Below are 22,594 nucleotides of genomic sequence, written 5' to 3'. Positions count from 1 at the left end.
CTGCATCAAGATGCTCTCAAGAAATGTACACGTCTCTAATACCACCTTAAGCTACACCCAATCCTTGATGTAAAGTAAAAAAAGATAAAACATCTCTCCACCCCACATCCCAAATCATAGAGACCGAGCACTTTTGTATTACAAGGTTAAGTTCCAGAGAACCACACATTTAGGTTCACATGCCCAAGGGAGATTTGGGTTTGTGTTCCCTAAACAGCAGCTACTTATTGCCACAAGTTCATGATACAGCTGGGAGGTCTGCTGTTCAGAAAGTGTTTGCGTGGGTCAGTGGGTGGGAGTTACAATCTTACCATGTTTGCCTCAAGTCATTCCTTGGATCTCAGCCAGAGACTGAAAATATGGATGCCAGATACAGGTCAGGTCAAGCCCTCAAATCACAACGAAGTGCACTACAATATTCTTCTTTTATTTAGTTTACAGAAGAATCTATCAGTACAGGTTGCAGAAAGAAAATGTTTAGTGCTATTTACAATTTTGTTTTAAAACTTTGCTCTATACAAATTTAATTTTGATCATTATGAACAATATCTTTGTAGGCCTACTGCATATAAAGCATTTTGTCAAAGCAAGAACATTGAATAAAATAACCTGATTACATTTAAATGAAGTTGATCATTCAAAAAACACGGAACATTTGTAAGGGCCATGGACTCAAGTACAGAACACAATGTCAACCTGCATTTTTAAAGCCTAGAGCTATTTATATGGATTATTGTTGTATTATTCTACACGCCAATCTATATTTAAGTTCTATAGTCATGTTTTTATAAGATTTTTATTAAATATATTCTACACATTTGTAATTTCAACTAGGAAGAATTTCTCCCTAGTGGAAAAAAATATAAAATCTTTTATATTTTTTTACAGATTTAGATGAAACTAACTCATGCTTTAGTGCTGTGCAAAAAAATTTTTAGAATATAATTTTTTTAAATTATATAAAGTAAAAGAATGGCATTGCATGTAACTATGTATGCTTTTAAAAACCAGCTTTTGATTTCCAATACAATTGCAAGCACTAATACCAAATGCAGCTAACATAAAACAAACAAAAACTCATCATATGGCAGAGGTTTTCTACTTTTTTCGCCTTTTTCTTTTAATTATTCCTTTGAAGTCACTAATGAGTATGCATGACACTGGACACTAAGGTACAGATGTATAAGAATGATTGAAAAACATCAATTGTTGATATTCAAAGACATAAAATTGATTAGTAAATGAGGTCTTCTAATATTTATGCACATTAATAAAAGCCTATGAACTACAGGAAATTACCCCTCCCATATTAAGGCTAGGAAATGCACTCTCTGCACTTATTTGTGCTGTCTGAACAAGCACTCGACTAATGTATGAGAGAAGAGTGCATGTCAATGGAAAAAAAAATCAGTTTCAACAGCCCTCTGCAGAGTGCTTTAAAATTACAGGCACATAGTTTGTTGCAGTGAAAATATATATAGATATATATATGTCTATTGTCAGACAATTTTAGTTAGTATTTTGTGCCAGTTTGGCCACCAAGGCTGACTTAGGTAGAATTTACTTAGTAGTTATTTTTCCGCTTTCAGGTTGGCCATTTTTTAAGGAAAAAAGACTGCTGATAGTGTTTTCCAGTGCTGATTCATTTCTCTGTTTTTGAAATACTTAAAAGAGTTTTTTGTTGATGAGGTCTATATATTGTCAACCATTTTTAGTGCAAATTGCATCTAGAAATCTTGATTGGTTAAAGTTCAGGTTAAGGATGATTATATGGCAGCAAAATGATTCCTGTTGAAGAGAATAGTTAACCTTTTCTTGGAGTCAGAATGTATTGGAGATGTATTAATAAGCTTGTTCAACAACCTAAAAAGGAGAAATAAAAAAGTGTTCCTTGTTCGACAGAAAAAAAAGTGACAGTGTTCATGTAATATTTCAGTTCAATGGATTCACAGATAGGCTCTTCCGAAGGGTGTTTGAAACGATGTTGGTCTCCTCTAGTCCAGCGGCATGAAAGACAAAAACTATTCTACATCACAAGTAGCAGATACAGCAGAGCTTTTACAGGATCACGCAGCAATTGCTCTCTCCAGTTTTTTCACGGTTTCTCTGACCTGTAGAACAATAGAGAATTTTTTTTTAAGACAATTAATACAAAATATTGTGAACTGTGTGTGTCTACATATGTGTGTGAAGGGAAGTGGAGATAAAATGGAGCAGAATAAATCTGAACAGCACTTCAAGTTTTGGTTATACATCATTAAAATGGCAAGTTAATTTCATTTATTAGTTGGGTTCTTTTGTGTTTTTGCTCTCACTACTGCTTTTATTTTGTTGACAATGTTTTTGCTAACGGGTTTTTGCTTTGGATATTTTGCAATCTGCTCTGAGTGATTACTTTTTTGGAAGGGGAAAAGTGCAGTACAAATGTCTTAAATCCATTTCCAATTGTGAATTTAAATTCAGCACTTCGAAAAATAATTTTGAAACACGCACCCAGAAACATCTAGATTTATCTCCAATGTAGCATATTTATAAGTCATGACTATTTGCTTTCTTCCTAAGCATATGCAACCAAACCACAAATACTCTGAAGGTGTACCCACATCAAGTCCAAGTTAGAAGGTTGTTACTGTTTACCCTACCTTGAGAGTTTGGCTCTGGCAATGTCTCTCTAGCCACCAAATGCATCACTGTCGTCTTGCCAAAAGGAAGTTTTAAAGCTGTGTAAAAAGAAAGTTTTTCAATTCCTCTGTTCATTTAGACAGACACAATAGGACATATTGAAAGCCATCACTTTGATCACTTTTTGGAGCCTCCTGGTATTGCCCATTCTAGTTTTATTAGCTGCTCTTCAGCTGAAGCTCTCAGAATATCTTACAAATCTTAAAATACAGTACCCTCTCCCCCATATATCTGGAACAGTTAACAAAAAGCTTAAATTTAAGCAGTTGTTTAACTCAACCATAGAAATTGATAATTAAAACCCTCCTATGCTATTGGGGTTGTTTTGGATTCCAGCAGCATTTTGAAATATTTGTCAATCTTTTTTTTATCGTGTTCCCAATTGCACATTTCCCCCCATAGACACTACTGAAATAGTCAATGTAAGCTGTTTCCATTACAAAGAGAAAGCCCACAAAGAGCAGTGTGGCAGCAGTCTGAATCACTCATGCCACACAATTCTGTAGGCGACCACAATAACCCATGATGACCGTCAGACAACATGATAGTCCACAATGGATTAAATAACCCCTACTCCAGATCAATGGTTATCAGAGTGGGTTATTTTGAGCAAATAAGCCATCATAGAATTAAAAATTCCTGATAGACAACACGACAACCCACAATGAGTTAAATAACCCATCATGGCTTATTTAGCCTTAGGTGGATTATCGTGTTGTCTGAACCCAGTCTGTAAACTCCAGGTATATACACCCACATCCAAATACAACAATTTATATTCCATCTGAAATTTTATTAATATCAATATAAGCACTATAGTGAATGACATTATTTATGAATTCCCAGAATAAGATGACAAGAACTAAGAGCATGTATGCTTTAGGGTGGATTCCTGCATTGAGCAAGGGGTTGGACTCGATGGCCTTATAGGCCCCTTCCAACTCTACTATTCTATGATTCTATGAACACACACCATGACACAGTAAAAAATAAATAAGAAAAACAAGCCACAAGGTGGCACAATTGAACTGTTTTTCTACTTCAAGCCAGGCCATAGCCATTTAGTTCTTGTGTAACTAATAGTCCTCAAGGCTATGCCAGACATAGCAAGAAAGGTTCCATTTATTCCAGTTCTCAGTGTCTCCCCACTCTTAGTGCCAAGATTTAGGGCACTGTTATGCAATCCCCATAATATTTGGAATGTAGATTCTAAAAATGGTATGCAATATAGGTAGCATACAAGAACTGAAATCAAATTATAGCACTGCTTTTCAAATTTTCAATAGAATTAGTAATTAGTACAGGTACTTTAGTTTGCAAGATGATACTGTAGTAAGTACTACATGAAGCATGAATCTAAATGTGACATACAGGAGACCACTGGGGATTAAAAAAAACCTTCTGATACCTTGAACACTAACACTGATTTTCATCAATACTGGCTGCAACAAAGTATTCAATTGCATGTCCCTGCAATCCTAATTCACAACATCGGCTGGATCACATTCTAAACTGAGAATGTTTAAATTCTGCCAATTTCATGCCCATCAAACAAGCTATGCTAATGAAGTCCATTTTTATTTTATTTTTTGCATTTTATAGATCAGCCCAGGATCACCCACAGAACTAAGGTCTCCATAACCCAGCTTATTTTATATTACCTCCTAGTGTCACGTTGCCATGAAGAAACCGTCCTTGATAAATAAGTCTGAGAATATTTGGACTGCTCACTTGCTCTTCTTCCCAGTCTGAAAAAAAGTATCAAAAAGAATGTCAAGTCTATTCATTATATTCCTTATGTATTTATACCCTGCCTGATTAAGCCCTTACGGCGGTGGTGCAATTTATGTACAATTTAACATAGGCATAATTACATGCACACGAGTCTGCATGTAATGCAAGTAAAAGAGGGATATCTTTGCTTGTCTGCCTTATTTTTAAGTGTATAACCCTAATGGCCCAATTGCGCACTGGATACCAGCATTTAGACAAAAGTAAACATGCTGAGAATGCACTCAAGAAAAGCAATTTCTAACAAAACACAAAAGCAAAATTTACGTTTTTAAATAACTGTATAATACTCTGATACATTCTTTCTCTCCCTGCCCAAAGTAAGAGGAAAGACTCAAAATCAGGAAGTGACTAAAATAAAGCCACGAACTTTGCATGTTTGTTATATTAATACTTAAAAAGTAACTATCTTTCAAAGTTGTATTTCCTGGAGTTGGATCCAGAGACATGTGAGTGACACTCTGCTCATGCAACAGAGCTTCAATCTCAATGAAAAATCCTTTTCTAAGCAGTGCAGTGAGATGGCTACTTGATGTTGTACTCTATACTGTTAGTTTTACCCTACCCTGTGCCTGTTTGCATTCTCTTCCCCTCCTTATTGTTTTACTATGATTTTATTAGATTGTAAGCCTATGCGGCAGAGTCTTGCTATTTACTGTTTTACTCTGTACAGCACCATGTACATTGATGGTGCTATATAAATAATAATAATAATAATAATAATAATAATAATAATAATAATAATAATAATGCAGAGCATCTTCAGTGCTGGCTACAAAAGGGGGGAAAAGCTCCCATGTGCTCACTAAGTTTTGTCTACAACAGGAGGTGGGGCTATGGATTGCACAGTTCTCAATATGAAACGGAAAAGGCTGCCTGTACTCTGCACTTACCACTGTACTAATGCAGAAGTTGGTACTAGATGGAAAATGAGTACTGTGAGAACTTCTGCTTTCATAGATGGGCCAAGTTTACATTCTCATGTATTTATGTCATACACATGCAGTCAAGTCCTTGTGTTCTACATTAATACAGAACTACCACAAATGCTGACTGGCACAGGGCATATTATAGTCAATCCATAAGAACATAAGAAGAGCCATGCTGGATCAGACCAAGGGTCCATCTAGTCCAGTACTCTGTTCACACAGTGGCCAACCAGCCATCGGCCAGAAACCAATAAGGCAGGACATGATGCAACAGCACCTTCCCACCCATGCTCCCCAGCAACCGGTGCACACAGGCTTACTGTCTCGAATACTGGAGATAGCACACAACCATCAGGGCTAGTAGTCATTGATAACCTTTGCCTCCAGAAATTTATCCAACCCCCTTTTAAAGCCATCCAAATTGGTGGCCATAACCATATCTTGTGGTAGTGAATTCCATAGTTCAACTATGTGTTGTGTGAAGAACTACTTCCTTATATCTGTCCTGAATCTCCCACCAATCAGCTTCATGGAATGACCCCAGGTTCTAGTATTATGGGAGAGGGAGAAAAATGTCTCCCTATCCACATGCTCCACACCATGTGTAATTTTGTACACCTCTATCTTGTTTCCCCTTAGCCTCCTTTTTTCCAAGCTGAACAATCCCAGCTATTGTAATCTTCCCTCATAGGGGAGATGCTCCACTGCTCCAGTCCCTTGATTATTTTAGTTGACCTTTTCTGCACTTTTTCCAGCTCTACAATATCTCTTTTTAAATGTGGTGATTAAAACCGTACACAGTATTCTAACTGGGGTCACACCATAGATTTGTATAAAGGCAGTATGATACCGGCAGTTTTATTCTCAATTCCTTTTCTAATAATGCCTAACATGGAGTTTGCCTTCTTCACAGCGGTCACACACTGGGTTGACATTTTCATCAAGCTGTCCACCACAACCCCAAGATTAGTCAGTAACCGCCAGCTCAGATCACATCAGATTACACTTGAAGTTGGGGGGATTTTTGTCCCAATGTGCATCATTTTACATCAGGAATGGGTTACATGGCAGTGTGCTCCCTCTCCTAGAATGTGGATTTTCCCAACTGGCCTTGACCAGCTATTACATTATGGTTAATGCTAACCAAGTTTCAAAACCAGCTTAAACTAGAAGCACTGTTAGCATAAATCAGCTTCTGACACAGGTTTGGGAGTGGAAGTACCTTAGGGCTCAATCTTATGCATGTTTAGACAGGTCTTACACTATGAGTTGTCTAAACATGCATAGGATTCTCCCCCCTTCCCCCCCCCCCACTGCCAAGTCATTCAACTAGATGACTTACACTGGTAGGACAATGGGGAAAGTGCAACTTTGCTACTTCCTCAGCATTTCTCAGAAGCTTATGATATCATTGGATTGACAGTGTTGGAGAGGAATCTCCTACGCTGCAATTAGGCTTTTTAAAACCAATGGAGGCTCTTCTGAAAGGCCTAAATACAGTGAGGGTGGGGAGGCCGGGAAACTGTTTCATCTCCAATCAGAGATAAGGCAGAGAAGCTGGTGGGATGGATGGGTACCCAGAGGTTCCCCATCCCTGCTCTAGATGCCCAAGTTATGTTTGTGATACAAGGTGCCTTTTAGCAGCTGAGGCTACTGCACCAGTTACATTCTTTCTCCAGTTTTCAGACAATATTGCTGGCTTCTGGGCACAATTCAAAAGTGCTGGTTTTAACCTCTATATGGCTTTGGACCTGGGTATCTTAAGGACTGTGCACTCCCAAAAGACCCTGCTCAACTGTTAAGATCATCCTCAGAGGTCCTTGTAATAGGTCAGATGGTTGTGAATTAGAAAGGGCCTACTGTGGGGTGTCACCCTGGCTATGGAATACACTTCACAAGGCTTTTCACCAGGCACTCAGTTTGATGCCAGGCTAAGACCTTCTTATTTGCCCAGGCTCTTTTAAACAATCAGAAATGTTAACATGCTCGTGTATTTATTGTTTACTGTATTATTTTACTGCTTTTCCTACTGTTTTAGCCTTTTGATTTTATAGAATCTATTTTGATGTTGCTCTTATGTTTTATTGTTGTTTTAATTGCTCTTTGTAAGCCTCCTTGAAAATGTTTAATTATAAAAGACAGGATGTAAATCTTTCAAATAAGTATGTTTTAATGGCAGTGCCATTATATTCCTTAATTATAGTTAAGCCCAGCAGAGAGAACTAGCATTCACTCACAAGGTCAGTTGCATGCACTTAGTCCCACTAGGGATTTATGCCTGCATAATGGGTCACAGGATTTAAAGTTTGACATAAATGTAAATATTCAGATTTTTATTTTTATTTTTTTGAGGCACACAAACTTCCTACAGCCAAAAACTGTATGCTTGGCAGTCAAGTTGAGTTTGGAAATCCTGGCTGCTACTTTTCTGCTGTCAAACAGTATTGGGGGGGGGGGGGGACAGTTTCAAAGGAGATGCAATGGCCTTTTGGAGATACATTTAATACTTCCCCTGCAGCTTCCTCCCAGTCATTTCCCCTCCAGCTCAGATTTCAAAATCCAAGTTTGCCAAATACGTAATTCCAGCATAAAATTATCCAACATATCCAATGTCAGTCTAACTTAGGTTGTATTCATTTCAATGGGTCTACTCTAAGTAGGATTAATATTAGACACAACCCACAGTCTCACCCTACTTTAACTGCACAATGATATTCTGCCTTAGAAAAATTAAATAAAGCGGGGTGGGTGGGTTCCGAAATGGGATGAGGCAGAGGTAAAAGCACACAGAGAGTCAATACTGAACAGATCATATTTCTACATTTCAAAGCTTTTTCCATTTATCAACAAGATATCCCCTGGAAAAGCTTTGGAGTACTGACAATAGTAAACAAAAAACAAACAAATGTAAAAATTTGTATTACTTACCCATTGGCCAGTTATCATATACATGTTTTGCAATATCTGCCGCGGAATCATTTGGCGAGAACAAGAACTCCTTTGTTTTTCCACTTACCAAAATGAGGCGCAAATTTATCTGCAAGAGAAAATAATTAAGAAGACATGTCAAAAATTATCAACCTGAATTCTTATGGTTAAAGTGGCTAAAATCTTGGCCAACGTAGCAAATATACAGTAAATATAACACACATACACACACATCAGTTTTTGGCAGTAATATAAAAAAGCACATAAATTAAGTCACAACTACTTGGACTAAACATAGACAGGTAATTCAAAAGATTCTTATGGAGTATTATAATATACTTCAGAAAAGACACTCCTCCAATTAAATATCACAGAATTAAGACCACAGCTAATGCCTGAAAGAATTATTAAAAACTTAATTATACCTCTTGTTTCATCAAATTAAATTTGATCTTAAAAGTTATGAAAAAATGAAGGCTTATCATAATAGGATAGGACTGCAGTTACTGATCTGGTTCGCACAATTGCAAGGTGGTTAATAAAGCCATTGTGGCTTGTTAACTACCCTGCACTTACTGGTTGCATGCCAGCTGGATTTACAAAATTATACCATCACCAACACATTTTGTCATGACATCCAAACCAGTGGTTAACAAACCACCCTGAACCCATGGCCACTGAGTGGAAGAAGTGCTATCCCCAACTTTTTTCCCCTTCAGCTTCTGATATATAATCCAATAAAATACTTAGTGGCTGAAAGTGTGACTTGTTTTTGTTTTTAAATATTTTTTTATTGAATTTTGAATGAAAAACCATCAAGGATGATAGAGAAGTGCTAAACATTCCTTTAAAGCAACACAGTAGGTGGCTATGACACAGTGGTTTGAAAACTGGTATTTCACAGATTCTAGCAGGGCATTGAACAGATGGGCTTCAAAGCAATGGCCAGGTTGAACATAACAAGAAGCAATCATGGGTAAATTTCAACTCTAACTTTGAATATTCAGGACATGGTGAGGGCACACTGTAACTTCCTGTTATGTGCAAACCCGAAGAAGGTGTGTTGCTAGGGTGATTGACAAGCTACCCATAACCTTAACACAGCCCATGGATTCTTGGTGGCTTGTCAACTAGCCCAACAATCCATTCTCACCAGGTTCGCACATGAGAAGCTGCAGTGGCTTGGAATGCCAATATGGCACCTGCGTGCACATCATAATGTGAACATCGATGGCTGAGTTCCCACTGTATGACAACCCACAGCACAGCAACAAACCATGGATTCTCTTCACAGGTGTTTGTGGTTAATAAGCCATGGTTTGTTAGTGCAGCTGGGTTCACACAACGACCACCCATGATTCAACAACAAACCACAATCAGCCTTTGCTCAACCTTGAGTGTGGGTTCTTGTGTTGTGTGAATGCAGCCAATGGGCTGAATCTAGTGATGTCATTCCGCTACTGCAAAAGTTTCCAGGATTTGCAGAAACCCCATTTTCATCCCTGTGCAAGTGTCAAATCAATACTTCAATTCCACTTGCACAAGGTGTTCCACAATTCATTAGGCTAGGTGTTGCTTGAGCTATACTAGTTGTTCTGCTAGCAGTTACACAAGCACTAGTGGAGCAATGCCAAGTCTTGTAATTTTTCTACTAGCATAAAGTTGGATATAACCCAAAATCAAATGTGACCTTGTAATACTGAAAAAAAACAGAGGCTAGATCAGGGATGGGTGGCATGACATGTCCCCCTAATCTTTTTGTAGCCCCTCCCCCCACTCGTTGGTGTTGAATTTGCCATGGTGGTAAAAAATGGTGATATGCTGCCAAAATTCAGTGACATGCTCTAAAACAAGGTGCATAGGGAGGTGCCATGCTGGCAAAAACAGTGGTTGCAGTTCCAGGGAGGTGTGCGGTCTTCAGTAGGTTTGGGGAGGGGGGTAAAATTGACCCCTGGACCTATAGGCTAGACTATAGTATATTCTAGACCCCTGGGCTATAATATACTGACTAACAATAATTGAATAGCTGTCCATTAAAAAAAAGGCATAATTTGACATATTGACATCCTAATCGACCTCTATCTGTATATACTTACTGGTGAGTAGTTATTTAAAGTATGTCTGCTATGCATCAGTATGACCAGTCACCAGTAAGGGCTACAGAACCCTTAAGTTTGCATACATGCAGATATGCATTCAACTGACAGTAATGCAGTGTGGATAGACAACACACACGTTCAAATGTGCATCTGACTTATGCCTATGGTTCTTGATCCAGTATATGATATGCATGGATAGATTTCCTTATGTGTATCAGTACATGTTGGTGTTTCACAATTGATTCCTTTGACAAGAATAAACTCTTTAAGAGGGATTCAATCTTCTGGGTACTGCGTGTTTGAGGAACAAGAATTCCTTAGGTCTACAACTTCACATATATTAGAGAAACAACAAGAGAATGTCAATTTTTGGAACAAGTAAGCTAAACACACACCCTCTGCCCCAGAGAACACTATAAATTATAGATCCAGTCATCTAAGGTCCAAACCAGTTGTGTTCACCAGTTTAGCTATAAAGTGTATGTACCATGTACAATGATGGTGCTATATAAATAAATAAATAATAATAATAATAATAATAATAATAATAAGTGTATGTGGAGTGTGTATGAGTGTGTGGTACATGTCTATTTTTATCACTAAAAGCAACTTGTAGGGAATGGCAGCAGAATTCTAATACACTGAAAGCCAGTTTAGTATAGTGGTTAGAGTGTTGGACTGGGGCTCAGGAGATCTGGGTTCTAGACCCCACTCAGCCATGAAGCTCACTGGGTGACTTTGGCCCAGTCACTGACAGTCAACCTAAACTATACTGCAGGGTTGCTGTGAGAATAAAATGGAGACAACAAGGATTATGTAAGCCGGCCTGGGTTCTTCACAAGAGGAAAAAAAGACAGGATGTAAATGTAATTAATAAATAATTTTAAAAAATAACCCTACCCTCGCTTACCTTGCTGCACTCCACTGCTTTAGCTCACCACTACCACAGCCCTTCTGATACTGGAAGTTAACTGGCTTTAGAAAAAGTCTTCAAGTAGCAGAGTACTGGGTGGTTGGGTGCGGGGGTAGTGGATTCTGCTTCTATCCTGAATGTTCTATTTAGTGATAAATGTAAGACTCACCACTCCTGCTTTATAGCCAAACTGGAAAGCATCTGTTTAACAAACAGTCTAGTTGTGCTCTAAGAATATTAGGAAATATAATGTAAAGTGAATATGAACCACACTTGAGGCATTGGCCAGTCAAGATGTAATATCAGTTTTATTGTTTGTATGCTTTCACCATCTCATAGCACTATTTTTTTCTTTCAGACAAGAATATGTGAAACATGTCTGGGAACATTTTGAAATTTTGCAAAATGTACTAATACAAAACAGTTTCACACTATTTTGCAGACTAAGTAACATAAGCACAGCATGACATTGGAAGTTCCCAATGCTGCAAGGACTTAAAAAAAACAAGTCCTTGGAGACATTACACATTGCAGTAAACAAAGCCCGTTAAAGCTTTTAATATTATTTTTGGTTATGCAATAAATATGTCTAATATATGATATAAATAAAATATACAGCCCTTTATTAGGAGCAGCTGCTTCACTGCATACGGATAATATTGGTTTAAACATGTCAAGAATGTCATATCATCACTCTGGACATTTTCCAAAACCAAAATAAGAGTTATATATATTTAACATGCTGTGATTGGTTAACTTTTCTCATCTCTCCGCTGCCTGCCCCCCTCCAACACACACACACACACACACACACACACAGACAACTCTCAAACATTACGGCAGCTTCAAAAGTTCTTCTGCATTTGGACTTGGTTAAAAACAATTCTACACTAGCATTTATCTTTTTTCTTTTCTTTGCATTTCTTTTTTCTTTACTGTGGCTTGCCTGGAGTTCTCCAATTTGTGTAAAAGAAAAATACCTGTTCTTTATTCATTATATCAATTTTACTTTAATTTTTGATAGATAGTTTTTAGCACTGAAGACTAATGTTTTCTTGAAATATTTGTCTGATTTCTCACTAACTTTGTTTGTGTTTATTACATTGTAGACATTACATTGCAAGCAGTGTTTGCAGATACAAGAATAACTCAATCTTCTGAATAACGTCCTTGTGTAAATCCAAGACCAGATTCCCACCCTAAAACTAACTTTAAGACATGTGATTACAAGTGCAGATTCAGGAACAAACATGATAATTGGAACTGCATAGCACCCAATTGCCTACATCTGACCTCGACTCTTATCACACAAGTTCTTTAAGAATTTTGGTCATAGGCAGCCAGCCCTGCCCCAATTCTTTGGCCTGCTCAATCCCCTGGAAATACATTTCTTTGCAGCAAATCCCAAGATATAATGGGAAACCAACCAGACATTGGGGAGGGAATGCTCCAAAAGACACCAGAGAGGGAATCTCAGTGTACGAAAGCAAAGAAAAGTGGAGAGTGTGCTGGTCCATAGCTCACGCATGTAATCCTAAAATATGTGAACTATGTTGCGAACTAGGAACAGAAACCTGATGGGTAGACAATAATGAAAACGCACTGGCAGATATCATTTTTCAGATACCCACAAAGTCAGGCTGTTTGTACACTGCACAACAACTCTTTTATCCATTATTATTATTATTATTATTATTATTATTATTATTTATATAGCGCCATCAATGTACATGGTGCTGTACAGAGTAAAACAATCCAATTTATAAATCAGTTTCTGCCAACCTTAAGCATAACCGTAGCCTTTTAATTAGAGAAAAAATGTCCAGGAATAATTCTATTGTTAAAATGACGGAAGTAACTGGCGTATAGTCATGAAGCCACTTTTGGCCAAGAAAAAAAAAGGGAAGGGCAAGGACTCAAGCTGCAGTCTAAATGTGTGCTTTTGCATGGCAAACAGATCACATTCCTAATGTGTTTTCAAAGTTTTGGTATGCCCACAACCTCAAGAACTGTCTGAACTAGAGTAACCTGAATGATATGTCTAGAGACTGAGCAGTAATTGGAGATACATACCATGTTATATTGAAAGATACAAAGGTTCATGCCTTGAAGTCAAGACAAATTGGATTACAATTTATTGTAGTGAAAACATTAAGTAATTTATCTGACTAATCATTTATTAGGCTGTTACTGGCTGTTATCTTTTAAAAAGGTATCCAGATTGTTCAAGGAGGCTGACTAAACAAGAGACTTAGGACAGTTAGGAGCCAAACAAGGATGTACATTACTAGCATCTGACGTACTTAAAAGTTCATGACCTACATCTCCTCTACTACAGGGGTTAGCAGAAAATAGATCCCCAGATTTTTTAGACTTCAGCTCCCAACATCCTGACCATTGGCCATGCTGGCAGGGGCTTCTGGGAGTTGGTGTCAACATCTATAAATCTACTTTCTGCCCACCCCTGCTGCTCTACTGGAATTGAATCATTAGGACCAGCACTCATGTGAGCTTGCAAAGCATGGGAACTAAAGAGATTGATTGATTGATTGATTGATTGATTTATATATTTATTCTTGAATAAATATATAAGCTCTTGAATCCTCTGTTTGAACCTACCCTATGCAGAGTAATGATCTTCTTTGTGTTCTCCATCTGTACTCTCTAACTACCCTTGAATTCAGCCCTCAGGGTGACCATAAGACAGACATTCTGCTGTGTTAAACTATGAATCTTCTAGAATCCAGCTGGCACAGTGACTATTCTTTGTGGTCCACTCCTGGCATCAGTTGACACTCTGTGTCAAAACCAATGTTTCCAAACTCAAAGCTTTCCTCTTTGCTTGTGCTACCTTCATGCACTGTCTACCCAGATAGGACTTTACTCCTTGTGAAGCACCCATTAATGCATTAAGGGAACCTCCATTTCAGTGGTGCTACCCAATCATGCTGGGAGTTTGCATTCTTGATGGGTGCCTTGGAGGGACTTCCACTCTATATGTACAGTTCCAATGTTGGGGCTGTAGTTCTTTGTGAATTGGCTATAGGGAGGCTTAGGTCTCGTAGTGAGAGTAAGTAGCAACATTGCTACAAGTTGTTGGCTTTGAGTTATTGGATACCTCTCCTGTGGCAGAGCTAAGAACTAAGGGCATTTTGCTGAAGTATTGCAGGATCCTGAGCCACACATCCCAACGATAGCAACCAATTATCATCCTTTAATCCAGCTTCAGAAATCAACAGACTAAAAGGAGAAGTTGATATATTCACCAACTCTCTCTCCTATACTGCTCTCAATCTGACTGTTCTGCCCCGCATTTGGCCAACACTACCCCACTGAAACTTGAATTTCCCTCCTGAGAATAGGTCTCCAAATGCTGTCCCACCATTACCCTAGTGCCCTTCCTGATCCTTATTTGGCAAACCTTCTCTTGCTCTTATCACCACAATTAGGAATCATAAGGGAACAAGTTTCCAGTCCAAGGTGAAGGGTTATGGTCTAACAAAGTCTAATGTACACCAAGCAGGATATTCCACTATGAAAGTGGTATGAAAGTGGTATATAAAAGGCAGGAGCCACACCAAGCAGGCTATAACGGTATGAAAGCAGTTTATGGCATGTGTCAATGGGCCCCAACAGTTGTCAGCGTACTTCAATCCCACTATAAAGCTGTAGTGTGGCTCCTACATTTTATATTCCACTTTCATACCACTTTCATAGTGGAATGTCTGCTTGGTGTAGATGAGCCCTAATTCTTTATGTAATTATTTTTTGGTAAAATAAAACTTATATTATGTACACATACTTAAATCTGTGCTCTTAAGCTAATTTCCCCAATGTATCTAGTCAAGCATACCATCAGCCATGTGTATGTCATGTGTGCCTCTGGCCCAAGATCCTGGTATTTCTGTGTCACTCAAGTACACATGTACAGATGAGTGTTTAAATGCATGTGTGATTAAAGACAAGTGGGACCAATCCCGGTAACAAGCAACACTACTGCTGTTGGCAAAATCTTTGGCCATTTCAAACATGCAAGTTTCTGAACAGAATTAGACGCAAGATGAGATTTAAGCTTGAAAATATATTTTGCATCAAAGATCATCTTCATGTATAGAGCTGGTTTACTCTTAACAGAAATAAGCAACCCAAACATGAAACTAAAACCAGGAAAGCTCCTATTCTCTTAATTCGTTTGTAAACATTCAACCACATGCAACAGAGAAGATGAAGGAAACTAATGCTACCCATTTTCCTGGAGCAACAATATGCATCAATGAACTTTGACACAACTTTTTGCACATAAGTGCATAAGGCATTACATTCAATGTGCTCCCAATACAAGATATATAAATACCACGCATCTCAGAAAAAAGGGCTTAGTGTTAATTTATTGCAATACTGTACTTTCATTTGTTTTGCCAAATGCAAGCAAAAGTGTTTTACTACCGATATGTTTAATAGTCAAATCAAAATCTTTGGTTTAAACACATTCACACATGTTTAGCCTAAACATTTGGCACTAAGCAGTTTAAATCAGCTGCTCAGTTCCCACTTCTAGACAGAGGAAGCAAAACCAACCCTTGAGGAATGCTGGTTTTCAAGCATATTATACAGAACAATTGGACCATATCATCCTAACAAGAAGGATAAACAACTATTAAGAGCAGCAAAAAATACAACTGTACAAACTCAATTGTTGCTGTAGCACTGCAAGTGTTACAAGTGAGCAAGTGAGATCTCTAATACCCTGAATCAAAATGATGAAACCTAAAAACAAGATCCTCCTGACTAAAAACTATACTTTTTATTCTGCAGGAATTAGTTGCTGATGTCTCCTGAACACTGAGTGGGAAAGGGAGAAGACCCAAATACAAATTGTGTCTTCTCCCACAAATTCTCCTCTGCAAATTTTGACAGCAGCCATTCTCTACTTGGCCAAAAAAAAAAAAAAAAAAATCAAAATCAGCGTACAACATTCAAAAATTTTACAGTAGAATTCACGATTTGACAGAACCAGTCACTTGACATTCAACAGACCGTAGTAAATTTTCATTGATCCAACCAAAAACGGGCGGCGGTTTTTTTCAAATTTTCTATCAAATTTCAACTCTGACATAATAAGAACAAACCAAAACAACAATGGGCTGGTTTGAATGATCAAAACAAGCCACAGTGGCTTTGTGTGAGCCTCTGTGCATGCTGGCGCTATTTGCAGAGTCATCATCTGGCCACAGTTTATCGTATCGTCTGATCCTGGGTGGCATTGGTTGTTGGAGGGTTAAAAAACTCTCAGATAATCCTACAACAGCCCAAGGGTTTTTTCAGGGTTGTCTAACCCTCAAACAAGCTATGCTGCCCAGGTTCAGATGACATGATGAGCTGTGGCCAGCGGATGATTATGCAAATCACGTCCTGCACACACCACAGTTCACAACAAGCCATGTAAACTGGGTCAAAGAGCCTTGCGGCACCTCAAAGATGAATATATTTATTCTGGCATAAGCTTTCATGGATAGCATCCACAGACATTGATGACTATCTTACCAGTTGCCATTCACAAGACGTTGTTGGGTGTAACACAGACATCACTGCAATGGTGAGTTGATTCCACACTGAGAAACTTGTCTATCACACCTTATCCCATCACTTTTATGAATCAAAAGAGCAGACTTAAGATGATCTAAAATTACATCTCTGCTGTCTCTCAGGCAGCCTATGGTACAGTCATGTACATACATTTACAATTTCAGAGCTCTCTTCTGCAAAGAGCATTATTCAACAGATATAACATGCATCCAGTATACAAGAACAGCTGCTCTGAATGTACACCCAGTTGAAAATAGACTATTCTTTCCAAAATTGTCTGCCTGTCACATACCAACAAAGCTGCAAGGAGATCTGGTGCTTTTAAAGGAAAGAAGAGTGGATTTGTTATACCAACTAGCTATCAAGTAACCTATTGTCTTGGGCATCCCAAGGCTTTAGCAGCTATTCAGGAAAACATGATCAATTCTCATCAACTTGTAACAAGTGATGCTGTCACTTAGTGGTGCCACAGATAGCTAGGATATCTAAGCATACTATTAATGTTCACATTTATAAATTAGTGTTGTGAATACTAAGGAATTCTCACACAAATGAAAACACCTCTAAGGTGTAGCTAAATAGTCTGATGTAAAATATTTAAATATTTAGTTCTATGTAAAACAGTCCAGCAATTTTAAGAGGGTAAGAGTTACCAGAACTTCACTACAGAACAAAATAAGGAACAAAGGAGGTGGGAGTTAATGTATGTAATATCATACACTGACAAAGAGAACACTCATAAGAACTGCTTGGAACACTAGGAAATTATAGCTGAATATATAATTTATCTTATAATTAACCAGTCCAAATGTCAGGCCTTCTCACAGGAATCATCATTCTGGCCACTTTGATTCTGGATAGTTCAAAAGAACTTTGCCCAATATTTTAAGTTAATTCATCTGAAATATTTTTTGCATTATTTGCTCATCTACAATATCTCAACACGTCTTTGATAACAACATGGCTGAAATGAATGAACAAAGAGTACAAAAATGCAATTATGGATGTTTTATACACAGCCTCAGTCTTGGATATTCACAGAATGTAGCATGTGGAGCGCCCATAAACTGTGGTTCCATTATGAGTACCTCTACACATGAACTCTGCAAAGAAGTTGTACTCAGCCCATACATAGACACCAAAACAGGATTGAAGTTCACTTGATAAATCTCTTATCAGGCATTAGAACCTTTTAGGATTTTACTGAGCTCTAATAAAGTCTATGCAGCTCCCATTCCACAGTACAGAAACCCAAAACCCATTCATTAAGTACTGCTGTTCATTAGCAGTAAAAAAAAAATTAAGGCAGATGGGGCAGAGCAAGGTCTCTGCACCACTTGCTATGATGAGGGTTCACATTTTGGCTTTCAAGGTTTAAATATTGCTTTGTGGTATGGCAGTTAGTCCTACGGATAACACTGAGTCACAGCACGCATCACAGGCCGGACATGGAGACAACAGGAAACGACGGCTGGGGACAGTGGCAGCGGTGGCGGCAGCCGCGGGACAGAGCAACTGGGGACATTGGCGGCAGCAGCGGCAGGACACAGCAGGTGGGGACAGGGGTGGTGGTGAGACAAGGATGTGGGGAGGGGGGGGATTGGAGGCCAGGGGAGGTCGTGGGTGTGAAACCGAGGGACAGGGGGACCCTATTTTTTTTAAAAAAAATTACTTACCTGGTCGGTGGTACGCTCCTGCGCACGCAGCCGCTTTAAGTGAAAAAAAAAGGGCGGACGTGACAGGGCTTCCCTCAGCCCCATCGCGCCTCAGGTGTAGACAGGGCCTACAGGCCACGCTACTTCTAGCGCAGCCTGGCCCCTCCTCACAGCCGGATTCAGCGGTAGGTCTAGCAAGGCCCTCAGTGATAGATTTGCAAATCTTTACCAAGTGTTTTGAGCTTCAAGAATTGAAGTATATGGATAGTGGGCCATGAAATTTCTCTCAAGCCAGACAACACAAGAATGGTATTAAAAAATACATTGTTATTGCTCAAACAGTCTATGGGGAAAACAAGCTTTAGCGAAGATGAGACAGATCACAAACACACAAGTTATAATCAATAAAAGTACAATGAAGATGGTAGCAAGCATATTAGTATCATAGTAAAACCTGCATTCCTCTCAATCTAACAGTCAATATCAAAGGTTGATATTTACCTAACTGGAGGGTATGAAGAGCGAACTCAACCTAAGCATGCTGTGTGTGTTTGTGTGTGTTTCTATTCTTCCAGAATATCTCTCCCTAACTGATGAATCCTAGGCCTTTTTTTTTAACCCAGATTGGTAGCCTGATCCGGAACCAACCAAGATCAAGTGATAAGTATGCAAATAGGCATCCATGGAGGATACCCACAGCCAACAGTAATCTTTCCTATAAATGAGGAAATGTAACTTCCACATCTATTGGTAGAGGTTAGAGCATACAGACAACTGAAAAATGGCAAGGCACAAAACATGCATCTGTTTGATCTCCATACCACAGACCAGCAACGATTCGTCCTTTAGAGAAGAAAGAGCAGTGACCTCTCTCATACCTGCAAGAGTCCCCAGCTAGAGCCCATACTTATTCCTCTCACACACCCCTCATGTTTCCACTGCCCAATGGCAGTGCTGCGCATATGTCTCTGCCTATGCACACGCTCAAAGGTAACATTGACACTAACACACTTCAGGCAGGCATTACTGTGCAGGGGGAGGATGCAGTAGGCATCCAGGAGGATGTCTCTGCCTGACTCTCAAACATTAGCCTAATCCAGAACCAAACAAGAGCAAGCAATTAATATGCAAATAGGCATCCATGGAGGACACCCATAGCAAATAGTAATCTTTATTTTTAAACAACATTTCTTCCACACCTGCACAGACCAGTCCAATGGAGCTCTTTTTCAGTTCTTCTTTTTCACATTGAGGTGAGGGCAGGCCAGAGAAAGCACTGAGTAAGCAGCACAGTAAGTAGACTGAACCCTCAGCTTCCCTCCTTTGAGCAGCAGAGGATAAACTCATATCTGTTCTAGGAAGCAGAGAATGTTTTTTTCCTGCCACAGTGCAGGGCCAGGAACCTCATGCTGTGGTGCCCCAGATCAACTGCTGGGTGCTGTCCAGGAAAATTTGGGCATGGGGACCTGAGCCAACAATTGCTGCCTCACTTGACCATCAGCTGCTCAGCAGCTGGGGGGCGGAGGGAGAGAAAAGTGTGGAAACTGTGCAGCTGGATAAGGAGACCCAACAAGAAAAAAGCTGCAGGAAAAGAAAGTTTCTTGTGTCTCCAACCACAGGGGCTGGAAGAGGATTCCAAGGAGATTCTACTTTGCCACAACAGGACCATGAAGTCTCCAGCCACCAGCTGTACGCATCCCCTCCTCGCTGCCTAATTTCTTCCCTTACCTCCTTCTCCACCATCTACTGCCTTTCCTCCCTCCAACACCTCCTCCATCCCCCATTCAGCTCCTGTACCCCAGATTAAGATAGCTCTGGCAAGACTCCAGGAAGCCACTGATCAGGAGAATCGTAGGGGCAAGATACCTAATAAGAACATGCCAATTGCAGGTCATACCTACGAAGATTTACAATTCCCCATCCCAATAATACTTAATAAAGAGCTCAACTGCACCCTCATGAACAGGAACTTCCTCTATACTGAATAGAGGATGGCACTAGACCAGGGCAACAGTCTGGTCTACAAAGAGTCAGTTGCTGCAAGGAAGTCTTGAGGCACCATTGGTAGCCCATGTCAGGAATTAAATATGGGACAGGAATACTAAATTACAGAAGATGATACACCTATGGCCTCATTGTGTAGATCATTGGGCAACTACTAGAATTTTTAAAGCCTTTTCACTATAGATGTGTCAGTGAGATCATAGCTTTTAATATTCATACAAGGGCATAACAGACTGTCTTAAGTGTTGAAACACAATTTGGTCTTTTCTGCTTATTCATTTGAAGTCAGTTTGCTAGACACTCCAGGCATAACAAAACTGGGTCAGAAAGCACACATTGTAAAGGTTTTCCAATAGAACAAATAGCTACGAGCAAAAAAAGTTGCAAAAAGATCTCTATCAAAATGTCTTTAAGAATCAGAGTCAAGCATATTAAAAACAAACAAATCTCAACCTTAAAATCCCTACAGGTTAAGTTATATGTTCTTCAGAGATCCATACCCACTTTATCTGTCCCTATTACCAATTGCTCAAATATAGTGTAGTGGGAGATCTATGCCCCCACTACACTACCTCTTTGCAGTGATATGAAAAATGATCTCTTTCCCCTCCACCTTATTGGAGTACAAGTAGCCATGTTCTCAAAATTAAGGCTATCCTCTTCCCTCCACATTCCCTTTTCCTTTTAGATTGTGAGCCTGCAGACAGGGGACTGCCTTATCTTTTATTCTCTGTACAACACTTAACAAATTTTAGGTGCTTTATGTGTTTATAACGCAGAAGAGAGAAGGGCAGTTGAACTACAGTTCTTAGCCACTTGCTTTTACACAGGTAGTTTAAACTATGGGTTGTTGGGGCTGAGCAGCACTGAGCAAGCCGCTGCCTCCTGAATGCTCAGCACTTGCACTTTCAATTAACAACCTAGGAACACCCCATTCCTGGGTTGTTAATGTGATATCCAAACACAGAAATTCTAGGTTGTTATATGTTAAACAATCAAGAGTTAACCCATGGTTTGTTGTACTTTATGGGCACATATACATTTATAACATTTTGCTACGATTCTCAAGGAGAAGGCTTCTAGAATTAATTCAGAAGTGGCAAAAAATCAAAAACATTAAACAGACATATAAAAGTGGTCTTTGGAAATATTCAATCTAAAGAACTAGTAATGCACACTATTAGACATAATAAAGCAGTCTAATGGAGAGAAACTAATTTTTCATGATCTCATCAATAACCCTTCAGAGACATAAAAAATAAGCTCTGAGACAGAAACTGAGAAAAAATAGTATCTCATATGTAGGGCTTTCTGTTTAAATTAACCTTTAGATATAAAAATATAGATATATAGTAAGACCATTGAAGAATAAGTTGAAAACATATTTAGAAGGAGCTTGTAAGCAACAAACAGATCAGAATAAAAAGTTGAGTAAAGCTGAAGAATTTGATTTCAAAAACTAAAGGGATAAACTTTAAAGAAACAGAAGAACCATTCTTTATAGTAATCATCTAAAATATATTAGCATGGAAACTGTGGGATAGAAACATTCTTTCATTAGCCTTGAGGGGGAATTTCTGTAGAGATCCCCACCCCCACCCCCATTCTGGATCTTGCTGAAACTTTAGAGTACTTGTAAATTAAAAACAATGATTTATTTTCAAGACTTTTGCATTGGGAGTTTGTTTGTTTTTTGGGAGGAGGAGGCATATGTTGTCCTTCTCCTAAGTATAGAAGAGTCCTTCCCTTCCACCTAGCAAGCCACTGGCACCTTTTGTAAAACACTTAAAAACCAATATTATAGTCAAGAATTCTTCTGGAGTGTAAGTTTCTACGCTTACACGTGTCAAATGTAAGAGTTGGAAGGATTCTTGTAGGCTCATTTATCCAACCCTCTGCAGGAAATTCAGCCTCTGTTTGAAGATGTCAAAAAAGCAAAAGTCCACCCCTTGCCCAGTAATTGGTTCTATCATCAAACTGCTTTTACTGTTGAGAAGTTTCTCCTAA

The 22,594-nt window shown here is 38.9% G+C and overlaps 1 protein-coding gene across 1 annotated transcript in view; it reads right to left on the bottom strand.

Annotated features, from left to right (window-relative positions):
• Nucleotides 1–411: 411 nt before the first annotated feature.
• UBL3 (ubiquitin like 3) overlaps nucleotides 412–22,594 on the bottom strand; it is a 46,882-nt gene continuing 24,699 nt past the window's right edge. Inside the window, exons 2-5 of the mRNA XM_063126995.1 lie at nucleotides 8,331–8,439; nucleotides 4,344–4,430; nucleotides 2,643–2,720; nucleotides 412–2,111 (exon numbers count right to left, since the gene is read on the bottom strand). Coding sequence (XP_062983065.1) covers nucleotides 2,059–2,111; nucleotides 2,643–2,720; nucleotides 4,344–4,430; nucleotides 8,331–8,439 — 327 coding nt within the window. The 3' untranslated portion in view covers nucleotides 412–2,058. The remainder of the gene's footprint in view (nucleotides 2,112–2,642; nucleotides 2,721–4,343; nucleotides 4,431–8,330; nucleotides 8,440–22,594) is intronic.

The sequence above is a fragment of the Elgaria multicarinata genome, chromosome 5 (genome assembly GCF_023053635.1).
Source record: "Elgaria multicarinata webbii isolate HBS135686 ecotype San Diego chromosome 5, rElgMul1.1.pri, whole genome shotgun sequence".
NCBI classification, from domain to species: Eukaryota; Metazoa; Chordata; class Lepidosauria; order Squamata; family Anguidae; genus Elgaria; species Elgaria multicarinata.
This window is presented reverse-complemented; position numbering and strand designations above follow the sequence as displayed.